At 39.6% G+C, this 12,558-nt stretch overlaps 1 protein-coding gene across 6 annotated transcripts in view; it reads left to right on the forward strand.

Moving 5' to 3' along the window:
- The window catches only part of Setx (senataxin), a 77,455-nt gene that overhangs the window by 835 nt on the left and 64,062 nt on the right, over nt 1-12,558 (forward strand). For 3 of the 6 annotated variants that reach the window (XM_047523974.1, XM_047523976.1, XM_047523979.1), the window contains exons 1-4: nt 68-203; nt 971-1,082; nt 6,754-6,937; nt 10,850-11,060. In XM_047523974.1, coding sequence (XP_047379930.1) covers nt 1,006-1,082; nt 6,754-6,937; nt 10,850-11,060 — 472 coding nt within the window. In that variant the 5' untranslated portion in view covers nt 68-203; nt 971-1,005. Of the gene's footprint in view, nt 1-67; nt 204-970; nt 1,083-6,753; nt 6,938-9,976; nt 10,209-10,416; nt 10,557-10,849; nt 11,061-12,558 lie in introns of those variants that run through there. The other 3 variants (XM_047523975.1, XM_047523977.1, XM_047523978.1) reach the window with 3 other exon arrangements.

Here is a 12,558-nt window from a genome sequence, read left to right on the forward strand (position 1 = left end):
GTCTTCCCACGCCCCGCCCCTCGGCGCACCAAAACAAGCCATTCGAGGAGGGGGCGGGGCCTGCGAACGCCGCCCGGGGGCGGGGCCTGCGCTCGCGGCGACTGCGGGTTGGGCGCCCGGCCGCGGGCCCGCACTTCCGCCCGCGGCCGACTGTTGGGCCCAGGCATGGAGGTGGTTCGGCGACCCGTGTTGGGCCAAGCGCGGTGAGGAGGGCGGCGGGCTCTGGGCCCGCAGGCCGGGCGGGCGTGAGCGCGCGCGAGGTCGCCACGAGTAACCGTCGCCGCGCGCGAGGCCGCGGTGGGGGAGGGGCGGCGCTGCCCCGGCGGCGTCGCGGCGCGCGGCGGGAGCGTCCCCGGAGGCCGGCGGGCGGCCCTTTGTGCCCCGCACGCCGGGCCCAGGCGCCGGGACGCCCGCCCCGAGCTCCCCTGCGAGCGAGCTGTGGGCTGGGCGCTGCGCGGTGGCCTGGGGCTGGGGGCTCTCGCCGCGGCTGCCTCCCCGGCGGGCTCCGGAGAGGCGCGTTCGCCTGGAGGCCTGCCCACCCGTCCAGCCTGCAGGGGACGCGGCGCTGACAGCGGCCACAGGGTCTCAGTTTCCCGAGCTCAGTCCCGGAGGGAGCTGCGCCGCCTGCGTGAAACGGGCCCGACCCCTAGGGGCAGAGAACCCGGAGAAGGGCGAGTTGGATAAGTGGCAGCGCAGAGTTAGTTCCTGGAGAGGCTGGGAGGGAGGTTACCTGCACTTATTAATTTGGGGAATGTTTGTCCCAGTGCCTAGCTGGGCCCGGAGTCGAACAGTACCCTCAGGACCTAGGGGTTAGAATGGGCAGTTCCCCCTTTATTCGTTCATGACTGGTCTAGAGGACAGGTCCTCTGGCCTGCCTAAGCTCCTCTTCCGGTGGCCCACTCTGGAGGACTGATGGGAGACCCGGATAAGATATGAAAGCCACTTAGTTTTATTTCTTTTTAAATTTCAGAAATGTTTGGGGGGCCAAAATCTGAATATATATGAATGAAAATCGTCAGTCATTCACAGATAAGCCAAGCAGTCTCAACTGAGGATCACATCTCTGCACGCTTTTTGCCAAGGTAATTATTATTCTTTAAGACTTTCTTCTTTTCAGTCACAATATATACCAAGCACTGGTGTTAAAATATAGATATATATGGAACAGATCCTTACTCTAACAGACTCTCAGTTGCTCGGGCTGGGGGCTGGTAAATAAATGGAAGACCACTGCTAAGTGCAGTGATGGAATTTGTATGGTGTCCTGCAGGAATAGAGAAGGAGATCATGAAAGATAGACTGGAAGAGAGGTTGGGTCAATCTCCCAGATGTGATGGCCCTAGGGATGCCTTGCATCTTGTTGGTTCTCAAATACAGAATCGCTACTGGAGCACTTTAAAAATGAGTCTGAATTTTATCAAAAAAATCTCATCATTTACACTTTTTTTTAAGTTCCTGGGATTAACTAGGCAGAAGTGTGAAGGGTGTGTTCAATGCAGATGGAAGAGCTTCCATAAAGTCAGGGAATGACAGCACCATGAGTTGTTTTAGTATGAGCAGGTGCAAGGAGGTAAGGTGGCTAGGATGGTGCTGAAGCCAGGTCACGGAGGCCCTGTGTATTGAGCTCAGGCTATTAATGAAAATATATTAAACCAAGACAATGGTAATGACGCTGAGGAAAAAAGTACAGGTGTAGTTTAAGAAGGTAGACAATGGAGTAAAGGCAAGAGTAGAGATTTTTTTGGTGTTTAAAATTTTTTTTTCTTTTTTTTATTGGTGCATTATAGTTGTACTCAATAGTGTGTTTTGTTTACATGTTTATACATGCATGTGGTATGACGATATAATTTGACCAATATTATTTTCCAGTATTTCTTTTTTCTCTTCCTCCTCCCCTGGTCCCTTTTCTGTACTCTACTTATCTCCCTTGGATTTTCATGAGATCCCCCTCCTCCTTTCTTTTCCTTTTTCCTATTCTAGCTTCCACATATGACAGCAGCTTTGACTTTCTGAGTTTGGCTGATTTTGCTTAAAAAAAGTTTCTCAGGTTTTATCCATTTTCTTGCAAATGACAATTCTGTTTTTCTTTATGACTGAATAAAACTTCATTATGTGTATATACTACATATTCTTTACCATTCATCCATTGATGAACAGTGTTGGTTAATTCATTGGTTAGTGGAGGGTATTGCTATCAGTGTAAGAATATAAGACAAATTGTAACAAATTTAAGCCAAGAACTTTGTTTTGTTCAGGTCATATTTTCTTTGAGATGGCTGTCAGACCTGTAAGTAGAGATACACTGTATGTGGTTGAGTATTGAGTATTGAATATATCTTTTTGGACTTCTTGTCTAGGCTATCATTATTAAGTAGTTGGAACCTATTTATGAATTGCACTAATAGTTTTTCAAGGGTTGAAGATATAGCTCAGTGATGGAGTACTTAGCTAGCATGTGTAAGACCCTGGGTTTGATCCCCAGTGTCTTAATTTTTTTGTTTTGTGTGTGTGTGTGTGTGTTTTTTAAAGCTGGTTAAGATGCCTGTAGTCCCAGTCACTCAGAAGGCTGAAGCAGGAGGATCACTTGAGCCCAGCCTGAGCAACACAGTGAGACTCCATCTCCAAAAAAAAAAAGACTTTGGCAGTCTTTGAGAAGCTTCAGTGCAGGTAGTAGTTCAAACAGTGGTTTGAGTAAGGTCACCCAGAAAAAGTACTGAACGCAGAGGTCAGAAGTCTCAAACCTTTGGAGACTGATACTTGGATGGGAAGCAGAAGGAATTTGGGAGACCCAGTGTCTAGAAAATGATATGTCGACTTGGCCAAGGAATGCATGCCTAGCATTTCGTACAGTTAAAGTCAAGTAGAGAGCCTATTGGATTGGGTAATATGGTGACTGTGACTATTAGGAACTTTGTAAAAACATTAAGTGGGTGAAGGGCAGAAGCTAGAGTGCAAAGGAGCTTGAAGAAGTGGGAGATGGTGAATTTAAATTGCTTTTTAAAGATGTTTAACTGGGTAAGGTAGAAGAAAGAGATTGTTTAAATTTCTGTCTAGTTAATTTTGAGAAATTATATTCCAAGGATGAGTCTGTGGTAATGATTTCGACCAGTAGCAGTTCAGTGAGGATAAAACAGACCCCAAGAAGAACTGTGTTCTGCAAAGACTTATAGACTTCCTAGTAATCTATGAGCAAAATTTTTTCCTAAAAGATAAATATACCCTAAATGAGATTTCTTGGTCTTAGCCATTGGTCCAGGATGATTTTAGACTTGGGGATATAACCACACATACTGTGGCCTTTTGAGAGTAATCAAGGTGGCATGTTGTTGTTAATAATGCTCTACAGCAGTGTTCTTTCTGTATTCTAGATTCCATGGCATTTGCCTGTTCTGTGACAGTGACTCCCATCTACTTTGAGAATTTGAGAATAATCTTCCTTTTTTTTTTTTTTTTTTTTGAAAGGAGTAGGATTTATTTAAGCACAAAGAAAAGAGATGGAACTCCCAAGGAGACCTGACAGCAGCTTGCGCTAGTCTTCCTTTTTGAGATGAATGAGGAAGTAGGCTAATTTTCTCAATAGGTTTCTTTAGCTTTCTGTTCTGTTGATTATGTTAAAGGACACAACATTTTATTTCCTGTAAATTCCTTCAGTTTTTTAAAGTTTAGGTTGACTGCAGTCTTGTGTGTGTGTTGTACTGGGTATTGAAACTAGGGGTGCTCTTCCTACCCCTTTTTCTCAATTTCTTCTTTTGAGAGAGTGGCAATGCTAAGTTGCAAAGATTGACCTTAAAATGGGATCCTCTTGCTCCAGCCTCCCGTTTTGCTGGGATTTCAGACATGCTCCAGTGGTGCCAGCCAGCTGTAAATCTTTTTCTCTGCCAAAGTCATGCTTGAAACAGTTGATGTTTTTGAGAAATCTCTATGAAGTTTCACTTTCTATTCTTGTTAGCTCACTCCCCACATGGAGTTAGATCACCGAAAAAACCAGTTTCTTCAAAACTGTAAATGTCCTAGTATTATGATGATGTTCTTTCAGGTATAAGAAATTTTTATTTAAATAAAATTACTGTATCTTGGTGTTCCCTAGTCTTTAGTTCCCTTGTATAAGGTAGGTATTAATGAAATGTAGAGTTAGTGTCAGAAACAGGCTGAACTCTGCCTCTGAACTTTTCTTAACATTTTTTTTTCTATGTAATGATGTTATTCTTTTGTTCTACTCTTCAGTCAGCTCCTAATTTAAGACTTAGTGAAATTGAACTCCTAAATAAATTTGACCTTTTTTTGAAATCTTATTTTCAGTGTTCTTCTTTTATGTACTTATATGATGAAAGCTACTCTGAATTCTTTTTAGAAACATGAGTAAAAGTAATATATATAGATTTTGGCAGTACTGGAGGTTAAATCCAGGGCCTCACAGATGGTAGGTAATTGTTCTGCCGCTAAACTACATCCCTATGATGATATTATTAAATTTATTAAATATTTAATAAATTTTTAAAATCAGTTCACAAGACAGATAAGTATATTTGGTTATACTTATGCACTTATAATTATTTAATCATGGGTTAAAGAGAGATTAGGGAGTTTAAAAAAGCCTCAGCAGAAAAGTATAATTTCTTTCAAAATGTTACCAATTTCCCATTAGCAGACTATATCACTGTGAATTTTATGCTGATACTTATTCAAAAGCCTTGCATTGCCAAATTTGTATTTTCAAACATTCAGTGACTTTGCTTAGGTTTCCTAACTTTTTATTGTCTCCTCTTCCCTGAAGGGAGACTTAAGACATTTTTTTCTGATTGCCTCTTCCATGAATCATCAATAGATTCTCTCTCAATGAGTTATATGTACATATGCGCTTTATACACAAAAAAATGTAGGGCCTTTTCACATTCCACTAATCAGTTTTCATCGCTTTTAGAGTGCTATCAACCCTGAATGCACGGGTTAGGGTTGGGTCCATTCTGTTTATGAAAGGAACTTAGTTCACAGTTGGATTTGCCACCCCCCCCCCCCCAAACTTGGCTGATCGAATAGTTAACTTGAGATCAGATTTTTTAACATCAGGTCAGTTGGATAATTTCCTGCCTTAATTCCCAATAAATTATTATTTTCATATGAAAGAACACATAATTCCTCTTGGGTATGATTTTCTTCTGTTGTTACAGATTGGCAGGTAGTAGTTTAGGATACTCAGTTTGGGTTTGTCTGTTTTTCTCATGACTAGACTGGAATTAGGAGCTTTTGGCAAGCATACCAGAGAGTGGAAGTTCCTTCCTCATCACATGTTAGAGGGTGTTGACATGACTCCTTCCTCTAGTTAGGTTAACCTTGATCCCTTCCTTAAGATTGTGGTTGTCAGGTGTCTCACTATAAAGTGTTGGTTTTGCCCTTTCCAAATTCTGTTTTTTGGGGATGATTGACTAAAAGTCGGGTTCATAGTCATGAGGGCTGGGCTTAAGCTTTACCTGTTGAAACCAGGAATGTCATATATATTACTTGGAATTTTTATGGAAGGAAGATGTGTTCTTTCACTTCCATTTGTTGATTCACTTGATCAGTTATTTGTATCAGTATTGATGGATTTGTACTCATTTATTCTTTGGGTTATAATCCAGCATTACAGTATTGTGTTCATATTGTTTCAGCTTTTGCCATGGAGAACTCTTCAGTTTAACTCTTTGGCATTACAAAATCCTCTGGGTTTACTTTGCAGTTTCCCTGCTGTATATAACCTATTTATTTATTTAACGTATTATCAGTGTACACATTTATTTTTTATTTGGCCACAGTACACTGTTTATTAACAGTGGGATTTCTTTTAGCTTTTATATGCATTTAGTTATAGGGATAAAACCATAGTGTCTTAGCTTTTTTCTTTTATACTTAGAGTTGGAGATCTCTTTGAACTCTGGCTTCCATCCTATTTGCTGATCCTCAATTTCATGCCATTTGCAATTGTGACAGACCCACCTTATGAATCTTCATTCAAACCTTTCACAGATTTGGTTCTTGAGCTTTCCCCTTCCTTCTTGGTACCAGTTTGCTGCTTTGCTGTTTTTGAGACTGCTGAGATTTAGATGATTATTTTAACCCCCTTTAACTTTTGAGATTGATGAAAGCTATAATGGTATATAAAAAACAAAAAGTTGAAGAGGCTCAAAAACAAGTATTAAACTTACAGCAGTACATTGCTAGCTTTTGTAGATACTTTCTGAACCAGAGGAAGCTCTTTTTTATGTGTTTTTGTTACTGGTATAAGTTTAGATGCATAGATTTTTGTTTCCAGAGATTTCTAGAATAGGACTGCTGGAAATATGAAAGGTTTCTTGAGCTTTTGACTTTGCCACTTATAAATTACTAGGCTACTGCAAAATTTGTACTTTGAAAATATTGGTGAGTCTGTGACTCACCAATATTACATGGGTAGCCCAACTGTACATTGTCTTATGCTATTTATTGCTACCAAAATGCTTTGTTTTTTTTTTTTTTTGTTGTTGTTGATTTGTTTTGTGGTGCTAGGAGTAGAATCCAGAGCCTCAAGTATGCTAGGTGACCATGTTACCACTGCTGTGTCCCCCGCCCTGCTTTCAGATTTGAATTAGTTCAGTGATCAGCAGACTGTTCTGGCAGTAGAGGCACATTTTAAGTTCAAAATCTGGGTCTTGGTTAGGACATGTACCCATTCTTCATTAAAAATAGGTCTGAAGTGTTCGTTATTAAGTTTCTAAATGTCTTCTTTCCTGGGTACAGGTACAGAATGAGCACATGTTGTTGGTGTACACCAGGTGGTGTTTCCACCATTGACTTCCTCAAGTGCTATGCATCCAGGACCCTTTCCAGTGAATTCCAGACAGCTGATGAAGACCTCTGCTACTGCTTAGAATGCGTAGCTGAATACCACAAAGCAAGAGATGAATTGCCATTCTTGCATGAGGTAATTTACATGAGATAGGCATTGTTTTTCAGAGGTTTTAGGAAGGAAGAGAATAAGTTTGAACTCTTTCAGAAGCATTCAGGGAAATGATGAGGATTTAAAATTTGAAAGCTAATGTAGCCTCTGTAGTGCCTAGCTTACTACTTGGTGTATAGCAGGTGCTGATAAATACTTACCACTGATGGAACTGAACTGGAATCTAAAGCAAAATTTTGTGATTCATCACTTGTCATTTTGATATGACATAATTTTATGAAATGGAGTCACGTGGAATACCTTTTATTTTACTTTTTTATGTCATTGAATTTATCAGTGGTATCTTCATATATTGGAATGGCTTGACTTTATTTTTTTAATTGGTAACCATTCTTTTTCTTTTTTATGGATAGATGGTTACAAATCTCTGAAGGCAAGCATTTGGTTTATTACATTTATTTGATGAAAAGAACACAACATAGAGATGTGTACAATATATGGAGGTGGGATGATTAGTTACGAATCTGTATTAAGAGGCTTTCATTTTGTAGTTTGCTAATTTTGAAGATATCCACTTTCTTCATGCTGAAGCTGATGTTTTAAGGTAGATAGCTGTGACTGGAACATGGAAGGAAAGGTAGAAAAGACCTTGCTCAGGTCTTTTGAGTAGAGTATGGTCGATAGGGTTGTTGGGATATTTACAGCAAAACTCTGCAGGAAAAAGTATTTGAACGCCTCATATCTCATAAGCATGGCCATGTTTAGAAACTGTTTTGTTTAAATTAATGTAGACATACCTCCTTTGGCTCATTGCTTTATTGTGCTTCACAGATGCCTCCCCCCCCCGCCCCCCGGAACCAGTTGAAAACTTATGGCAACCCTGCTTTAAGCAGGTCCACCAGTTTCCTCTTCCAGTGCCAGTGCACTCCCTTTGTGTCTCTGTTACATTTTGGAATTCTCGCCATATTTCCAACTTTTTCTTTGTTGTTGTTATACCTGTTATGGTTATCTGTGGTCATGGATCTTTGATGATGTTGTAATTGCTTTACAGTGCCATGAACTATGCTCCTATAAGACAGAGAACTTAATCAGTAAACGTATGTGTCCTGACTGCCATTTCCCATTTCTTTTCCTCTCCTTGGGCTGCCTTAGTCTCTGAAAGACAGTAGTATTGAAATTAAGCCAAGTAATAACTCTACAGTGGTGCCTAAGTGTTTAAGTGAAAGAAAGAGAAACACATCCATCACTTTAAACCAATATCTAGAAAAGATTAAGCTTGGGAAGGCATGTCAAAAGCTAGGCCTCTGGCAGGGCATAGTGGCACACACCTGTAATCCCAGTGACTTGGGAGGCTGAGGCAGGAAGATGGCAAGTTTGAGCCTAGTCTCAGCAATTTAGAGAAGCCCCAAGCAACTTAGTGAGACCCTATCTCAAAAAAGAAAAAGGGCTAAGGATGTAGCTCAGTGGTAAAATTCCCCTGGGTTAAATCCCCAGTTCTGAAAGAAAATGAAAAACTAGACCTATGTGCCAAAGAGCCAGGTAGTGAAGGTAAAGTTCCTGCAGGAAATTAAAAATTCTTTTCCAGTGAACATATGAATGACAAGGTGAAAAGCTTTTACTACTCATACAGAAAAAGTTTTAGTGGTCTGAAGAGAATCTCAAACCAGTCATAACATTCCCTTAAGCCAAAGCCTAATCCAGAGCAAAACCCTTTGTAATTCTATAGAGACTGAAAGGTGAGGAAATTGCAGAAGAAAAGTGAAGCTAGCAGAGGTTGGTTAATGAGGTTTAAGTAAAGAAGCCATCTCCATAAATAACATAAGTGCAAGGTTAAGCATTCAGTTGCCCAGAATGTCATTGACAGAGGTGGCTTCACTGAACAGATTTTCAGTGCAGAAGAAATAACCTTATGTTGGAAGAAGATAACAGCCAGTATTTTTATGACCAGAGAGAAGTTAGTGCCTGGCTTCAAAACTTCAAAAACCAGGCTGTCATATTAGAGACTAATGTGGATGGTGCCTTAAAGTTGAAATCAATATTCGTTTACCATTCTGAAAAAATCCTAGGGCCCTTAAGAATTATACCAAACAGACTCTGCTGTGCTTTGTTCGTTTGTTTGTTTGTTTTTACTGGGGATTGAACCAAGGGGTGGTTTACCACTGACCTCCAAACCCAGCTCCTTTTATTTTTTGTTTTGAGACAGGGTCTTACTAAGTATTTGGGTCCTCTGTGTTGCAGAGGCTGGTCTTGAATTTGGAATCCTCCTGCCTCAGCCTCCTGAGTTGCCAGGATTACAGGCGTATGCCACCATCTCTCCTGCCTATGCTTTATAAATGGAACCACAAAGCTGAATGACGGCACATTTGTTTACACACTGGTTTATTAAATATTTTAAGTTCACTGGTTATACACAGTAAGATGGGTTCCTTTCAAAATATTAAAATTATCATTATATTAATAGTTACATTATATTAACGATATAGTTGTTTGTTTAACAGCTCTGATGGAGATGTACAAGATTTATGTTTTGTTTTTGTGGTATTGGGGATTGAATCTAGGGGTGTTGTACCACTGAGCTACATTCCCAGCCCTTTTTCAAATTATTTAAAAATCTTGAGACAGGTTCTCACTATATAGCGCAGGCTGGCCTTGAGCTTGTGATCCTCTTGTCTCAGCCTCCTGAATTACTGTGATTACAGGCATGAAATCACTATGCCTGGCAAGATAATGCCTGCTAACTCAACATCCATTCTTAGCCTGGGGATCAAGGAATAATTTTGACCTCCAAGTCTTAGTATTTAGGAAATATATTTCATAAGTCAGTCATTTCCTATGCTAGATCTGGGCAAAGTAAATTGAAAACCTGGAAAGGATTCACCATTCTAAATATAATTAAAAACACTCATGGGAAGAGATTAATATATCAAGAGTAAACTGTGTGTGGTGGTGTATACCTAGAATCCCAGCAACCAGAAGGCTGAGGTTAGGAGGATCACAAGTTTAAGGTCAGCCTTGCCTTTCTCCAAAAAAATAAATAAAATAATTAAATGTCAACACTAACAGGAGTTTGGGAGAAATTGATTCCAACTCTCATGGATGACTTTGAGAAGCTCAAGACTACAATTCAGTAACTAACTACAAATGTGGTGGAATCAGCAAGAGAACTGGAATTAGAAGTGGAGCCTCAAGATACGATGGAATTACTGCAATTTCATGATAAAACTTGAGTGGATGAGGTGTTGCTCCTTACTGATGAGCAAAGAAAGTGGTTTTCTTGAGATGGAGTCTACTCCAGGTGAAGATAACCTTGGATATCGTTGAATGACAACCAGGGATTTAGAATATTATGTAAATTCAGTTTATAAAACAGTGGTAAAGTTTGATAGAATTAACTTCTATTTCAAAAGAAGTTCTGTGGATAAAATGCCATCCAATAGCATCTTGCTCTAGAGAAGTCTTACATGAAAGGAAGAGTGAATTTCATCCCTGAGAAATTACCACAGTTCCCCACCCTTCATCTGCTACCACCCTGATGGTGAGCAGCCATTAACATCTGAGGCAAGACTGTCAGCAGCAGATTGTGGCTCACTGAAGGCTCAGATGATCCTTAGCACTTTGAAGCAATAATGCATTTTAAATTAAGGTATTTACATTGTTTTTTTAAACATAGTGCTGCTTAGTAGACTATGGTGTAGTGTAAACTTTTACATGCACTGGGAAACTAAGAATTCATGTGACTCACTTGATTGCAGTATTCACTTTATTGCAGTGGTTTGGAACCAAAGCTACGATGTCTCAGGCATGTCTGTGTGATGTGATGGCTAGTACTTGAAACTTTTGAATTTGTGTACTAAGGAAAAGGTTTTCTAGCATGAGCACCCCTTCCAGCATACTTTGTTGATAGAAAGTACATTTTATATTTTCCTCTTCCTGTAGGTCTTATGGGAATTAGAAACTTTACGTCTCATAAACCACTTTGAAAAATCCATGAAGGCAGAAATTGGAGATGATGATGAATTATATATACTGGACAACAATGGAGAGGCACAGCCATTTGACTTCACTGGCCAAGACTTTGAAAATAAGCTTCGAGTTCCTCTTCTTGAAATACTGAAATACCCTTATCTGCTTCTACATGAGCGTGTTAGTGAGTATCTTGGGTGTTTCTCAACTTACATGTTTTATTATTTAAAAAATTGGAGCCTGGGGATATAACTCAGTGCTGGCCTCATGTGTGTGAGACCTTGGGTTCAGTCTCACGCACGCTCTTTCTCATACGCACAAAATTGTAAGAAGAATGGACACCATATACCTGTCGTATAAATTTTACAGTTAATGTTTTGCTATATTTACTTTATCACATGTCTATTCATTCAGTTAATTTTCATTGATATAATGTGTCTGTATAGCAGGGTTCTCAGCCTTGGCATTATTGACATTTTGGACCAGATAATTCTTCATTGTGGGGGACTGTGCTGTTCATTGTGTGGGTTGTACAGCAGTATTCCTGGTTGCTGTGTACTATGCTAGTAGCTTCTTCCCCACTGTGCTATTGGAACAACCCAGAATGTCTCCAGGCATGGCCGAATGTCCCTTGGTAAATGGGTGGGAGCAAAATCCCCATGTGTGAAAACAACTGGTCCATAATAATTGTCACTGATCTCCATGGTGTGCATATTGTGGCCGTCTAAATTTTGGTTGTTTGTATCAGTATTTCTTAATACAGATCTCTTTAAAGACATCTTCATCTATTAAATCTAATAAATTAAGAATACCTTTAAGGCATATAATGTATAGTCCACATTCATATTTTCTCAATAGTTACTAAAATGTAGGGTTTTTGTCTCTTTTGTTTAGAGTCCTGTCAGGGATGGTACATTGTATTTATTTGATATTTTTTTCATCTTTTTTAATCCAAGACGGAGTATTTGTACAGGTACAAAAACATATTCTTGGTTTTTTTGTTTGATTTTTGTACCAGGGATTGAACTAGGGGTGCTTAACCACAGAGCCACATCCCGAGCCCTTTTTTATATTTTCTTTAGGGACAGGGTCTCGCTAAGTTGTTGACTAGCTTTGAACTCACGATCCACCTTCCTCAGCCTTCTGAGCTGCTGGGATTACAGGCATGCGCCATCTCATCTAGCTTACCCCCAACCCCTCCATGTGTTTTACTTGTTAAGGAGACTATATAGTTGCCCTGTGGAAAAACAGAATTTGGATTTTTCTGATTTCCTTCTCTATCCTCTGTAATTTAATAAACTGAAAAATAGACCTAAAGATTTGATTGACTGAATAAATTTAAGTCAATAAATTTAAAGTGATTAGATTCAACAGTTCTAATAAAGCATTTTAAAAACAATAACATTAAATGTTATTAAACTTTTATTAAATGTTATAAAGCATTTATTAAGCAATAACATTCAGAAAAGTAAATGCACTCAGTGAGCTTTTACATTTTTGTAGCCAACATCTAGATCAAGAAACAAAACATTATCAACATGTCTTGAACTCCCTTTCTAATCATTATCCCTCTTTCCCAACCCAACCACTATTACTAGCACTTTTTGAAGCTTAACAAACTAAAGTTAATTGATCTATAGAGTAAATTGATAATTCAGTGAATAGAAGTGGAATGACGAGCC

This window comes from Sciurus carolinensis, chromosome 14 (assembly GCF_902686445.1).
Source record: "Sciurus carolinensis chromosome 14, mSciCar1.2, whole genome shotgun sequence".
Classification (NCBI taxonomy): domain Eukaryota; kingdom Metazoa; phylum Chordata; class Mammalia; order Rodentia; family Sciuridae; genus Sciurus; species Sciurus carolinensis.